Consider the following 16,236-nt stretch of genomic DNA (forward strand, 5'->3'; position numbering starts at 1 on the left):
ATGCAGCACACTTGTTTGCTGGTGTGGTGTTGCGTTGGATCAAGCGCTGAGAAGTCAAAACTGACGTCAGAAAGTCGAAACAGGGTTTCAATTTATAAACTTTGTAAGTGCAAAACGTAACTTGAAATGTTGTAAGTCAAGGACTGCCTGTACTTATTGCTTTGTCATTATATAAGGGATTGTCAAAAAGAAGTGATTAAAGGTTAGGCTCCAAAACAAGAGTACTAATTTGTAAATGTACTACATATGAAGCATCAGCTAGGGACTTCAGTGGGAGTCGTTGTTCTCAGTGCTACTAAAAATTAGGCTGTTGTTTTAGGAGCTTAAATGCGTACCTAGCACCTTGACTTTAAGCTATTGGTTTTAAAAATCACAGATGCAGATGTACCCCGCCTACAAAGCAAAAAAATGATCACATAAAATAATGATAATGTTTTTATGGCAGCCTGAAAATAATAACAATCAACCTAGTTCATAATCATTATAGCTTTGGCATCTGGTTCAGTGCATACATTAAAGTGATGAACCTCTGAAATAAGAAGCATTATCCCAGACTTGATAGCCTTCAGACAACAGGGAGAAAAGCACATCATAATTTTTCGTAATTCTTGTTATTCTGATTTGTCTGTTTCATAAAACGTAACTCTTGTCATTTATTTAATCAACTTTCCAAGTATTAAACAGAAAGTTTTAGCTCCTTGTCTGTAAAACAAGTAAGGGGATAGTTATTAAAGACTGAACAGGAATTATACTGAATCCAACCAGTAACCCAACACCACTTCTAGCAGTGGTCAACACCAACTGTTTTACAAAAGATACAGCTGTACCCCAGGCAGTTAGGAGATAACTTGACCCCATTTCTTCCAGTGCCCATTGGTTACAAAAATCATTACTAATGTAATGATGTTGATGTTTTCCTTATAATTAATTCCACAGTGACTCAGGAGCCCAAATTCAATAACAACACTAAAAAGAGGGTGGGAGGGGGGCACTATATTATTTTGCTACTTGTTGTGATTTTGTATTCCCTGAGAACCAAAGGCAGGCTGGGATAAGTGGGCACAACTTATTACTACAGGTCCCAAACTATGGTGGGACTTCACCTGGGCCCTGAGAACGGTAGGATGGGATTAGTTGATGCCCATATATGCATCTGCATAAGAAGGTTTTTTTAAAATCATGCTCTTGTTAATAACTTCTTTTGTTGTCCATCTGTAAGTTTCCTTCACTCTGAACACCTTCCACATTCAAGCTGGTACAAGCAGCTGTGCTTTGCCCCTTAAACTGGGCATTTGGCTCACTCCACTGTTTATATAACTGCTGAGACTGGCCCAGTGGTAATGCGTAGCCAGTGGCAATGCATAGAAGGTACACAGGGGTGCACAGGCAGCCCCTGAGAGTGCCAGTGCACCCCCTGTCAGACTGTGCTCCTTGCTCAGGTGACAGGCAAGGGAGACAGACAGGAGTGCTGGTGCCACCCCACGAGAGCTGGTCAGGGACTGTGAATGCCAGGTGTAGACTGCTTATAGCTGTGGTCATTTTCAGGAGCAGCACAGCTGCTCACCGGTCGGCAAGTTTTGCCACAAGGGATCCTCCCCCTGGTCAGTGTGATCAACCATGGGAGGACCCCCCTCCAGTAGCTGACTGGTCACTGGAGGGAGAGAGCACGTGACTAAGGCAGCACCAGTCGCCCATGCTTTAAGCAGTTGCACTTCCTTCCTCCAGGCCACACTTGACTCAAGTAGCACATGAATTTTAAACTCACAGAACCACATATGCATAAATAGCACTAAGACTGGCTGCAAACAGAAAGAATATACTGGTATAAAGAAGCCTGAAACAGCAAAATAAAGAAATACAATGTCCAAAATGATTTTTTTACTTAGAACTTCATAATAGAATTACACTCTCAGTAAACATAAGACAATACAATTAATTAAGATTTGAGTGAGGTATAGCAGGATCATGAATTACTGAATGTCAGCACTGTATTATGGAAAACTAAAAATAACATAACAGCAAATTGTTTCTGGACTGGAAAGATCTGATCCTATAAGGAAACACTGTCAAGCTCCTAGAGTTCAGAAAAAAATGCCCAGCTGGGTAACCAAGGTGCTCTGAAGAATGCTAATTTTCCTTAAAGCTCTGAGAATTAGGGGTATAGAAGAGAAAAACCTCTTGCTCTAAATCTGATCAAACCACAAGGGTGCTTAAATATATGAAACAGAATCTGGAGCCTGAGTGTCATCAGCATTGGCTCTTTGGGGGAAACCGACTACTGACTTGTCATTTGGAAGCCCAACTTTATTCCTCAGGGGTGTGGTTGTAGTATCTTTGGGTGTGGTTCTTCCCTTGAAGCTAATTTGCACAGGAGTGAAAATGTATTCTGCTTTGCATCACTAGTTTATGATTTCACTGCTCATTCTCATTGCCCCTAGAAACAACTGATACCTAATGAGGCAGAGGCATAATGATTCCTGAGGGCAGAAAGAAATGCCTGTAGCCAGGAATGGAAGAGGAAACCCATTGTAGGATAAAACCTGATTCATCCTGATGACATTTTTACAGCTGATTGATAAGGAGATGAAAAGAGACTATAAGCTACTTACCCCTTGTTACTTCTTACAAAGTTCACCCTGCCTGACCTACACTTAACATGATAACAAATTATCCCTGAAATAATTCTACATCCTAAAGAGTTTTCTTAAAACAGCAATAGTGAGAGACATTGAATATGTAGGACTTAGTCATTAATATTAGCTTTATACCTCAGGATGTGACCCACTGCTTGAAAGGACTCCACAAAACTTGAAGTTGCAGCATCTACTTGATGACATCCTACTTGGAAGAAGCACAAGAGTGAATAAAAGGAATGATAATTTCTTAATATTTGTTAAAATTTGATCTGAGATGCACGTAATAGTAATAAAAGTCAAAAGATTTCCCAGAAGGCTGGAACCTACAAGGACTACTAGACTCACAGAATGATCAAATTGCTCAGCTGATATTTCCAGACATCAGAACTTTGACATATCCAGTTTATTTAGTAATGGGTATGCATAAATGTATATTTTAGCTGCTTTAAAAGGAGAAGGGGAATTGCTGCATGCATCAGCTGTTATGCTGTTACTGTTATGATGTTACTGCATGATCCTGTAGTACAAGTTAACTTAATCACTCAGCTTTCCTCGTGAATGAAGAAGGGTTACAGTTGGAGCATTTTTGCAGGCTTGTGTCATTACAGAATGGTGCACATGTAACAGTTGTTTGTATTGGTATTCTTTGATATTGCTGCAATTGCTATGTCTGTCTATAGTCTTAGTGAGGGGCTCAAAAGGCACTAATCAATCATAAGATATCACTCAAGCATACACTGGATTACAGAGGGATCCACTTCTCCAACTGTCAGGCTGGTGTACAAAGTCTGGATTGTTGCTTTGTTCCCAAAACGTTGCCTCCAAAGGACAAATGCAGCCACAATCTGTGAATGAACATTGTGAGGGTGATTGACTTTACATCGGTATATGTCATTTTGTGACAAACCCAATGACAGTACAATGTGTTCCCACTCAGGTCCCAGTTTCCCTGCGAGTTTGTTAATTTGCTGATCTGTTGGTGAGCTCTTCAAAATATGTGGTGGAATTTCCAGTATCCTGCCACCTGGAAAAAAGAAAAAAAATGTACATGTCTCTAGATAGCAGTTTGGGCAAAATGTTGCAAAACTAACGCAGCCTAAAACAACAAGAGAATAAGGAGAAAAAAGGGTTAAAGATCGAATTAATTTAGGGAATAAAATACATATAGAACCCAAAGGATTAATTACATAAAAACTAGGAATCAATGAACCTATGTGATTTTGGATAACAGTAACTTAGACACTGGGATTCTGCTCAGAGGCTTAGATTTTCAGATGGAGAGGTCAAGTTGCAAAAATCAGATTCCTATCAAGCATCCATGTTAGACACCCAAAATGATGAGTCACCTTTGAAAATCTGGGCTGGAGCTTGTTGTATTGTTATTATTAAGGCATAAGAGGACCATGATAATCATCCAGTCTACCCAAGCCTGAGAAGTTCACTAATGATCCCTTCATCAAAGCCATAACTTCTGGAGAAAGCATCTTTTAGAAAAAATACCCAGTATTTAAATGCAAAAACTTCTAGTGATGGTGAATCTGCTACATCCTTAGGGAGCCTGTTCCAGTAGTTAGTCACTCACTGTTAAAAATATGTACCTTGTTTCTAATGTAAATTTGTGCAGTTACAGCCCCCCAGTTTTGGACCTTGCCATATGCATTTGCCTGCTAAATTAGAGATCCCACTACTATCAGAATTGTGTGCCCCTTGGAGATACTAATGGAGTGTGATTGTCACCCTTGCAATTGTGTGTGACATGCTGAAGTGGTGGTTCTTGGCCACTCTGGGTAAGTGGTTGCCTATGAACTGAGAGGATGGCCTAGCAGGCCCCTTCCAGTTCCTATGCTCCCATGTTTAACTATCTTTTTATTAAGGTAAGTAAGCTGAGCATCTTTTGTTGCTCATATTAAGCCATTTTCTAAACTTCAAATCCCTGCTCAATCATCAGCATCCTTTTTGAAAGGTAGATGTGACAAGCATCATCATAGTCCAGTGATGACTCACTAATGTGTAGGGACCTACTTAATTCGTGGTTTTGTGGATTTAGTGGAAACTGCAAAATCCAAGATTGTTCACAAAATCCGTGAAAGCAACAAAAAACCCCACCCTTAATAAAAATAAAATACTGGCTCCCCAGTGGGAGCCAGAGATCCTTGCTGCTGGGAAAGGCAGACTTTGGCTGCCAGGGTAGCGGACAAGGTGCCCCCTCCTTCCTGTGGGCCCCTCCACCAATCAGTGGCAGGGCTGCCACAAAATGTGCACAAAATCAGCTCTGCATATGATGAGTGGGCCCTGAAAAACCTTTTAGCTAGCAACAATTTTGGTAGGTCCCTTCTAATGTGATACACAGTGGTAATTACACCCTTTCATTCTATCCTGTCTTCCTGTTTATATACCACATGAGCTTCCTTAGCCACCAATATGCACTTTGAGATCCTATTCAGTTGGCTGTTCAAAACTGACTCCTGGGGCTTTTTATGATTTGCTGCTTTCCAAAATATAATCCCCTCGTTCTATAAGGTTGATTTATATTCTATGAGGTCTACTTTTCTAGCAGTTAGATGTACTGAAATAGGGCTCATGTGAGCCCAGCTTCACATAAGATCAAGACGGCTCTGTAGGATGCACCTGTCCTTACTGTTATTTTACACTCAATTTTGTGCCATCTGCAAACTTAACCAAAAATAATTTTATAATGTCTTCCCTATCAGTGACAAAGATATCCAATAGTACTGGAGCAGAAAAGATCCCTGTTGTAGTCCACAAAAAATGCTCCCACTGGATAATTCCTCATTTGCAATTATTGTTTTAGATTGATCAGTTTGCCAGTTTTTATATCAAATTTCACCATACTACCCCTTTCCCTATCTCAGCCAGGCAAAATCCCATTCTTTCCTCCCTACCACACTAAACTGGTTTTTCCTTATGCACAGTCTCCTTTCCAATATAAATTATTTCTTCTAATCCCTCTTATCACCTATTGTGGTCCCCACGAAATCAGACATCTACATGACTCAGGTGTTCATCAGCTTCTCTCAAATCTCTGCCAAGATACTGGAAGAAAACAGCATTGTCACAACCTTCAAAATTTTGTCTACGATCCACACTGCTACCCCAAATCCTGAACTACCACAGAACATATTGTAGCATTGTTAGCTGCAGGGCTCACAGTGGAGAGTGCTCTGCTGCCGCCATGAGCCACAGGTGTGGGGCTTGCAGCGGGGGCAGTGCCCGGAGCACCCACTGTCCCCACTGTGAGGCCCACAGCTGATGAGGCTCTCAATAGTGGCAGCGCTCCCGGTGCTACCCCCACATCTCATGAGGCTTGTGGGAGGCGGGGGGTGTGCAATGTTCTCGCCACAGCAAGGCTCACAGCGGGGGCAACATGAGGAATACTGTCCCGACTATGAGCCTGTGAGGCTGGCAGCAGGTGGTGCAGCCTGATGGCTGGGGGCCTCTCAATTGGTGGGCCTCCCGGCCATAGGGGAGCGTTTGGCCACATGTTCAATTCATGACCCGAGTAGAACACGCTACAAAGTTTTTACATATTTTTGGTAGAATACCTTTGTAGCCGATTGCTTGTTTTATCAGGCCATTAATTGGTTGAACATGTGGCTGGGTCAAACCTTAAGGAGTGATTACCTGGTTAACGCCTTAAGTAGAATGTGAACAGGGGTCCAGAGTCACAGACTACAGTACCAAAATAACTATCATCCATACAGCTATTAGTGAAAGCATATCGACTGCACTATTTAAAAGTGTAAAAAATGGTATGGGAGTTGAATGTGGGCTCCCCATACAATCTTGATTTTAATCTGGTAGTTCCAAATAAGGTGAAAGGTTGAGGATACTTGAGATTTCAATGTACTACTCAGAAATACATTCAGTCTTTTGCCTATAAAGTCACAGTCCAAATTAGATATTTTTAAAATATTGTAATAAAAAGAAAGTATCAGATAACTCTGAATTGTATCGCCTTTAGATACCAGCAGTCTCTGGTGATCACACTAGGATAATAAGGGCCAGAGTATTTTAGCAATTCATCTGCCACATTTGTTGCCTCAAGCACTGCATAAAAATGAAAGATAAATACCCTCAAGACAGCACTAATTATAACCTGCTGATCTCAGCAAGCACATGCAGCCAGCTCCCCACAGAAGAGCCTCTTTGTGAAATCTAATTCTTAGTTTCAGTATCATGCTCTAAGTCTTCATCAAGGCAGTACAATAACAATGAAAAAGCAGAGTCCCCTTTGTACCTCCAGAAGTATATTTTAATTTTTTTTTTGCATAAAATATCCAGATCCTGCAGACGTTTGGGCCATTCGAAGCTGATTATAGATGCAAGCTATAAAAGGCTGTTTTGAATAAAGGAATGGTTGCTTTCTGAAAAGCATTTTAGACTCTTTTGATCTTTACATCTCCAGATTGTTAATGGAACTCTGGGGGACTGGATGGTTCAGGGACTGATAATAGAATACAGAACTTTCTTTCTTTACGTCAGCAATGCAAACCCAGTCCAAGTCAATAGTGTCAGACCATAACTGCCAGCTGGCCATGTGAATGGCTTATGTGACACAAATATGGGCACAATCAAGTCACAGTGGACATAAATTCACATCACATTTTCCAAAAAATGACTACATGCTGTCTGATCCAATGACTTTCCACTGATTTTAATGGACTTTGGGTTACGTTATTTGTTGCCAATCCAGGATTTGAAATTCTCTTGCGTGTTGAGATAGTCCTTCCAAAACAGGGCCAGGACAGTATTGGAAGGATTGCTTACAGTGACACTCCCAGTTCTGCAGGTTAAATGCAGGACTTCTGTCCTTAGGTCTGTTAATCAGAACCCTCCATGAACACAAATATTTAAGTAAACCTAAAATTAAAAAAAAAAAAGAGATAAACACAGCACAAAGTAAATGTGATCCTACTGTACTCTACCCAATAATAGACTTTGGTAAGAGAAAAATGGATTTTTTTTATTATGAGTAGCAATTAAATGTAAAACACTGCTCCCCAAAGTAATATTATCTGCAAGCCTCCTGTGATCTTTGCTGTCATACCAAGATGTTTACATTTTTTGCTCACTAGCAGTAAGACAATTTTAAGCTGCTGACATTGAAATGTGATCAAGCAGGGAGGCTTGACAATAATACATGTTAGCCTGCCCTTCCAGTCTTTGATATTAGACAGGTTTTACTACAAAAAGTATTTTGCCCTCAGCATGTTATCAGCTCTTTAATAATAAGAATAAAAATAAAAACCTATCCAGGAAACCTTTTCATCTGGCACTGGCATCTTAATTTAATACGGGTGTTCAGAGTTCTGGGATGTTTGCCAGACAGTAAATGTAATACAAAGCATTGTTATTTTCGTCCTATTCTATATTCTGTGCTTACCCATTTTCAAATATGGCAATAAATACTCGCCAAGATATTTGAAAGAAATGCTTACTAACTTCATGAGGAATATTATTTGGGCATATTTAGAAATACTGTTTTATTTTTTATTTAGAAATACTGAGATAGCTCATTCTAGATAACACAAAAAGCAAAATTACATAAAAAGCTTGTTAAGGCTTATTATTATTATTTTCAAAAGAAGGTGCATTTCAGTTAAGGATGAAATGTTCCATATGTCCCCAACACCTGGCTCATTGAAGCACGCTGGAAAAGTAATTAAGATAGTTCTTTGTAGTAACTTCAGCGATTACTTATAATTCTAGGATACGATCATTGCCTATAATAGGTTTGCCAAAGATAGGAGAATGATATTGGAAATGGCTCCCTTATTCTGTATTTGTATCCAAACAAACTGTTAAGGACTAAACAACTTGGTCCTGTGAAGCCTGACTCACAGGCCTAACTCTGAGCATCTGTGTCATTCTTATTGACTTTTATTCAACTACTTGGTTAGTCTATCCAGGGCTCAGACCTTATACCTTCACACTTGCCAGCTTCAATAAAAGACTTAGGCACAACAAAATATCCAAAATTGTGATCCTAAGAGCCACTCCTCAGCTGGTGCCTCACCTTGGAGGTACTTAAACTCCATAGGTGCCTTGCTCTTGTGTTTTAAAACTTCCCCATGAGCCTAAGGGTTGCCAAAGTTCCATATGTGGCTCAGTCCAATAGATGTTCTCAGAACATGTGACAGACACAGGCAGGCTTAAGCTCTTCATAAAATAGTTTCAGCTGCTGCTATCATCTACAAGCACTGACCTCAGGAAAGTGGGTCCCAGTCTCTACACTATCTGTACTATATGTTAAACAACTGTTGGATAAAACACAGAAACGGCCCTTGAAGAAGTTACTGGAATAAGTCCCCTTCCAAACCAGGGGCAGTATTAAAACTACTCAGCTATGAAGTCAGTCTCCATCTTACTCTTAGACCCATTAATCTTGTGTTCATGGCTGCACAGCAGTCCAGCTTTGACATGTGACATGAGAGATTAATGTATAGCCCTTAGGCTCCTACCCTCTTGCTGCTCCAGCTGCTGGTGCAGTAGGGTCTCTAGGCTCCCCCTTCCTTCTTCAGCTTTTGTTTCCTGCTCCCATCCCAGGGACCAGGGGCAGTGCAGCCCACAGTACAAGTGGAGCCCACAGTGTGGCATGGTACAGGGACCTGATGCGGGGTACACCCACACACACAGCGTCGTGCTATGTGTAGGGTTTGTAGCTCAGGGCCCCGTAGCTCATAACCCACAGGACAGATAGTCCCAGCCCATAGTGCATTTTGTCCCCAGCTGCTTAGAAGTTGGACAGCCTTCCACTAGACTATTATATAATAAGGTGGGGAGAAGGCCCTGAGCTTTAGGTCCCAAGTGGTTGGAGGAACCATTGTGCATCTTGAGTAAAGCTCCAGAAAAAATTGGTCTTGGACAAGCTGCTGGGCTCAGCACTCAGCATCTCTTTGGAGATCTTAGTTTTGGGCACTATGTTTTGTGTGTCTATGTCCTTTATTGGACCTAGCCCATAAGTCTCAAAAAAGCTCAAAGCAAATGTATCACTGACCTCAGCGATGACAATCCTTTGACCCCAAGCACTAAGGATACACTTCTCTGCAAAGTGCCAGAGTTCCACAAAGAAACCCTGGGACACAAATGTAGCATGTTTCAAGAGCAGATCGAGGATTTTGAAAAAGGAGGTGCAGTTAATGTGGCATGTCATCACTTATAACATAACACAACACATTTTTCTCTAGTTAAAGAGAAACTCAACACTTTACTACCATGCTCAGGGCCTACCGCTTTATAATGCAGTTGAAGAGCAAAGCAAGCACAAATATAGCTTTATTGGAACTTGCACTAATTTGCTAGATTATACACTAAGTTTAAAAAACACAAACTAGGTGGAAATTGTCAAAATAGTCAAAAGATGTTGTTTCGTTAGTCCTTCAGTCACTTGAGTTCAATTTACATCTTATTCAGATTCACAAAATAAATCTTGCCTTCTTGAGCAGCTTGACAGTACTTCCAATACTTCATTGTCAGTCCTTTTTACACCTGACTTAATATTACCATATCTGAATTAAGAGTTTTAGCTAGTGTTCAAAACAGTCTGTAGGGCTATGAAACAGAAGAGAGGTATTACTAGGAATGGCAAATAGACAAAAAACTGCAGGCCCCTCTTACTTTGAGAGGGGAAAGCAGCTGGTTACTGCAGCAGTTGAGGGCAGGCTGACTATCAAGCCCAAGTGGAAACCCCTTTGTGTGGCTGGGGAGCCACATGACAGGAAGGGGTGGGGCTTTGGGGCACATAAGCCTAGTGCCTAAGACCAGGTGGGCAGTCTGGCCCTGCCTGCTCCAGGGACAGGAGCTCCTGAGAAAGAAGGGTTGCTGGAGACAGATGGGCTGGCACCCAAGCCACCCAAAAAAGTGGAAATGAGCAAGCTCAAAGCATGGCTTACAGGTGACATTGACCCAGAGTGGGGGAGTCATTTAGTTTGTGAAGCAACTTGCTTGCGTTTATGCTGTGATTAAGCCTAATACCAGAGGACTGGGTTTTGGCTAGTACAGGGGCCACAGAGGGGTGCCTGATGGGGCACTCTGTGACATACAACGCTGCCTGAGGTCAGAGACCCAGAGGACCAAGAGCCAGTACAGGAACAGCAACCCAGCCTGGGGTCGGGGACCCAGACGGCTGAGAGCCACAGCATGAGACAGGTCCAGGGGAATGGAGAACATGAAATAGATCTTGGCTTCTAGGCCCCAGCTCTGAGGCAATGGACCTGAACTGACGGGTGTAGTCAGAATAGAAGGGCCAAGGTCAAGAAGGCTGAGGCCTGAGGGCCAAAAGCTGCGTTGGGGCTGGGGGGACCCTCCAAATGAATTTGCTGTAACATCTGTGAGGCATGGGCATTACTACAGGGAACAAAGTAGGCCATCAATATAGCCCATAAGGCAACTGCTGCCATGAGGCAGACAAGGGCAACACTGGGGCCAGCTGGGTATGGAAAGTATCAGCTGGCTAAAATGAATGGGGGCTCACTGCTGTGTTCCTATGGTTGGGGAAAGCAGATCCTTGGAGACAGTGCGGGTAGAATAGAATAGAAGGTATTGAGCCTCCTGGGATTGGATGATTGCCAGGGATGTGGTAGCCTGGGGGATCATAGGAGCATCACTTGGCCTCCCCTTTGTACTGTTACCCTGACACCTTTCCTAGGCAGCTCCTATGTAGTCTTGGCTCCAGCCAGCAGAACCAAAGGCAAATAGACAACCTTCCATAGCTCATCCACCTGCCTAAATTTGAGGCACACCCAAGGAAACACATGGCTGGATTGCTAGCTGTGCAAGTGTCATTTAAGATGCAAGACATTTGGCAGTCCTGTATGGGGAATGTGATTTATGCAAAGCACCTTACTTGCTCTGCAAATTAAAAGTGACGATGATGGATTACAATGGTTCTACAGCAGGGCTAAACTTTAGAATTGGACCCAGCTCCCAACTGGTATTGCTAGCTATGGCATTGCTGCTTGCAGCTACAATGGGACCATTGTCCTGAAGTGTGCATGACTGAAAAGGGCATAAACAGGATCAACCCAGAACAATATGCAGCCACAAAAAAGGGAGTGGCTGGTGATAGCTAGGGTTGAATGCTCTGAGAAACATATGACCTTTTAGAAATTATTTAAAGAGTTTTTTCATATACATACTAATCTATAAAAAAAATATTTCAAAGTTAGCAAATGTGACAGGTAAAATTACAGAATACAGCATACAAAGGACCACATTTTTAAAAAGCCAAAACCAATAGTAGGTACAACTGATTACAGGGGGAGTGAACAATTTGTAGCTAACTTACTTATAAATTGATCATAAACAAAAATTGGGAAATTATAGATGCTGTTAGTTGCACCTATGATTAACTGCATTAAAGCTAATCAACAGCTTTGCCCATAAAACATCAATGGACTTGTATTTAATTCTGAACATTCTTCAGCTCTGGAAGAATTTGACAGTATTTGAAGGTGCTTAAATTGTGTTTAGCCATTTGCAGATTAATCCTAACGCCCTCCAAACCATCCAGCCCCACTCCAGCAGCTACCACAACACAAATAATAAATAATAATAGTAGTCAGCAGGTACTTGTGTGAAGCCATAATTGTCAACAAGACTTTGCACTAGACTTCTTTGAGCTCTACTGGTATCAGACCCAACATCAGCAAATATGTACCTGGTAGACAGGCAGGCAGTGAAATTGTGTTTCCCCCACACAGTTAGTAAATTCGGGAAAACTGAAGTGGCCATAATTATTTTCTCAGTTATGTGACAAGTGCATCATGTCACTTTGCTTGGGCTTTGGAAATGACTTCTTCACAACATAACCTACCTCGAACCCTCCTTATTTCAGATAGATGAAGCAGTCCTCTCAAAGCTTTTGAGCAAGCACTAATTCAGTTGCTTTTTTGCCTAGAAAAATCAGGATAAATCCATTGTGTGTTTATCTCCCAAATCAAAGGAAGAAATAAAATCTTCTCACAAGCACAGAGAGAAAGAAATTCCTATTAGTGATATTCCTTGAGAGGAAAATTACCAAAGACAATGGTATTTCAACAATAAAATCATGTGCTTTGGTATTAGCTACAGGTTTTTTACTTCCTGAAACAACAAAAATATCTCCACCAATTATTAAAGCTGTTTTGTTATATAACATAGTTTATCTTACATTTCTTCTTATAGACTTGAACTGAATATTATTGTTCAATATAATATTTAGCTTTCATAAAATTCTCATGCCTCACAGAGATGTTTTTTATTCCTTTTTCAAAACCGGCTACTCTTTTGGCTTTTACTCAAGAAGTTACAACTTCAGAATTAAAACTGTGTGCAACAGACGGACCTCAGTTGAAAAGAATGCGTTTGGCTGGTGATGTTCTCTCAGTAGGCAGGTGTCAAACCAAAATTAATATTGCGCATCCTGCACTCTACTGAGTGTCAGATTTTCGTGAAGTGAGACTGCATTCCTTTCTGACTACAAATGCAATTTATAGAAGCAGCCACACAAAGCAAAATGGAAGTGCACTGTCATTACACCCTGTGCTCCACTGCTTTCTACTTTGTTTAATCATTTACACACATGCTAAGCAAGTGTAAAAATCCTTCCACAGTCTTCATTCGGAAGCATTTGCACCCGCTCTGCTGAATGTTACCTGGAAAATGAATTTCTGTCATGTCCCCTTTTTATACATAATAAAAGCCACAACATATAAAAATAATAGAGTCAGATGACCAGACGTCCTATAAAAAGTTCTTTCCCATTACATTTGGGGTTTTAGCACAGCTTCGAATAACTTACAGGCTGAAATAAAACTGAAAATGTTTGAAATATGAAACGCCAAACACAAAGAGGCCATTTTATATCATCATAGTGAAGAACAACTGCAAAGTATGCTGTTAATGCTGTGTAGCAACAAAGATTCAGAAATCCAGGTATCAAGGTGTCCATGTGGTTACTTATTCTCTCTTATTGACATAGCAGCTACCATCAGTGCAAGGGAATAAAGGAAAAACAAATATGAACATATAAAATGAATGCTTTTCAAAATGAAAATCTAACTTCATAAAAAGCTAAAATCATGAACCTAGAGACCAGGGATATTTTTTAAAGGGGCAAATGCAAAAACTGGCATTAGCTCCTTCCCCTTCCTTTCTTCATCAAAAGGATTACTTTACTTTTGCTGTTGAAGGAATTGACTATAAACCCTTCTACACAATGAACTTCCCCTTCTTCTTGACTTCTGTATTAGACCAGGGTAGAAAATGTATCCCCAAATGAAGCATCAGCCCTCTTCTGAAATAGGTGGATTGACCACACATGTGCAACCCTATGCTGGATCCAGCCCACCAACTGACCCTACCCACAGGATCTGGTCCATGGACAAACTCTCCCTAACTCTCCCCTTAGGCCTGTGAGGCCAGAAGACTGAGCACCACTGTTTTTGATTAAAGTGCCATAAAGTAGATACTGATTTGGAAGATGTGACGGAATGCACACTTAGCAAATCTGCAGATGACACCAAACTGCGCAGAGTTGCAGATACTCTGGAGGACAGGACTAGGGTTCAGAATCGCCTTGATAAACTGGAGAAGTGATCTGAAATAAATCAAATGAAATTCAACAAAGACAAATGCAAAGTCCTGCATTTAGAATGGGACAATCTCATGCACACAATCTCGCTGGGGAATGATTTGCTAGGCTGCAGTACTTGGGGGTTATAGTGGGCCATAAACTGAATATGAACCAAAAATATGCTTTTATTTAAAAAAAAGCCAACTAGGTTATATTAACAAGAATGTTATTTGCAAATCAAGGGACATTATTCTTTTGTTCAACCTAGCACTGCTGAGCCTTCACCTGGAGTACTGCATTCAGTCTGTGACCCTACACTTCAAGGAAGATGTGGACAAATTAAAGAGTCCAGTTGAAAGAACTGAAATGATTTAGTCTGTAGAAGAGAAGACTGAAGGGGGATTTAATAACAGTCTTCAAATGCCCAAAGGGTGGCTATAAAGAAGATGGAGACTATTCTTTGCAGCCTCAGGAGATAGGACAAAGAGCAATGGTTTTAAGTTACAAGGGATAGGTTGAATATTAGGAAGAATTTTCTCAGTATGAGGGTGGGCCAGCATTGGAACAGGCAACCCAGGAAGTTTGTGGAATCTCCCTCTTTCTAAGTTTTTAAGAGAAGGTTAGACAAATACTTGGCTTGGATGGATGAACCTGCCTTGAGCAGGAGTTTGGAATAGATGCCTTCCTGCCATTCCTTCCAGCCATACTTTTATGCCTTTCTATGACCACACCTTGAAGGCCTGTGCTACAACATTATCAAAACCTAATTTAAGATACCTTAGAGGCCTTGTTTTTAAAAAAGTTTGGAGAACTCACCTCTGAAAAGCAGGCCTTCTATTACTACCCCAAATCACTACTCACTTTTAAAAATTCAGACCCAAATTACTAGAAAGGCGCAACAAAAATTGTGATCTATTGGCCTGGATTGTAAACCAGACAAAGAAGACTAAAGTGTTTTTTGGTACTGCATTATGGATCCTGCAGCTCCTGGCACATCCACAAAGTAAAAATATACTCATTTAAACGACGATAATACTATATAAGTGGTCAAAGAAACAATCATTTTGGGGTATGGAAATAGGCACATGTAAGCTAAACAAGGACATTTCAAAACATAATAGAAAAATATTCTAGAATCTCTGATTATAAAAAAAAAGTGTAGCTGTGTAATCCTCAGGAACTAGCAGTTTAAAGAAACATAATTTGAGAATGTTTACCGGAAAAAAAAAGATCCGTGCTATGTGTAGGAACAGCAGGAGTCAGCAAAAACAGTCTTGACAACCCTGGTACCCATCATTCACTGGGCCTGACAAGAAGTGCTGTTGCTACCTGCATGTACGCATTACAGCAAGACTGAAACCCTGGAGAAATCACAGAGCTAAGAAGTAAGGAGAACTCTTACTGTTCACTCCCCACAGCTCTAGGTGCCCCTCCTGATCAACACAGTCAAGATGACAACAGCATACCTGTTTTTTTTAAGTTCATACTTTTATTCAGAAGGCATTTTAAAATGCACCAATGACTATCATGGACTATCATAGACCAAATTATTCATTATTTTTGTCTCTACTGTTTTAAATTAATTGTGCCACATGTTGGGCCCGCAAATGTATTTTAGCGTATACCTCATCAGATTTTTGTTTAAAAATAAAATTGGGAAATTACAACTAAATCCAATATTTTTGCAAAGCAAAATAATCAACTAGGCTTAAAAACAATTTCTTATATCAGAAACACGTTTTGACAAAAAAATTTCAAGCAAATATTTAGGTCAAGGGTTTTCAACCTTTTTTAATAAGTGTACCTGGGGAGGGGAGGGTGGGCACGAGCAACCAGATGTGGAGTGGGGACGTGGTGAGCCCGGGATCGGCAGCAGCACGGCATCTGTGTGGCCCTGCTCCTGTGAGACAGCAGTGCGGGGTAGTGGCGCTCAGTCCCTGCCCGCCCTTGTGTATACCCTGCGACCTTTCAAAGTACCCCCAGGGGTAAGCATAACACTAGTTGACAACCCCTGATTTAGGTGAT

At 41.0% G+C, this 16,236-nt stretch overlaps 1 protein-coding gene across 1 annotated transcript in view; it reads right to left on the bottom strand.

Annotated features, from left to right (window-relative positions):
• Positions 1-2,704: 2,704 nt before the first annotated feature.
• CRADD (CASP2 and RIPK1 domain containing adaptor with death domain) overlaps positions 2,705-16,236 on the bottom strand; it is a 107,842-nt gene continuing 94,310 nt past the window's right edge. Inside the window, exon 3 of the mRNA XM_019545238.1 lies at positions 2,705-3,660. Within this exon, the coding sequence (XP_019400783.1) occupies positions 3,359-3,660 (302 nt within the window). The 3' untranslated portion in view covers positions 2,705-3,358. The remainder of the gene's footprint in view (positions 3,661-16,236) is intronic.

Source organism: Crocodylus porosus, unplaced genomic scaffold (genome assembly GCF_001723895.1).
Source record: "Crocodylus porosus isolate Cpor-Errol unplaced genomic scaffold, CroPor_comp1, whole genome shotgun sequence".
Classification (NCBI taxonomy): domain Eukaryota; kingdom Metazoa; phylum Chordata; order Crocodylia; family Crocodylidae; genus Crocodylus; species Crocodylus porosus.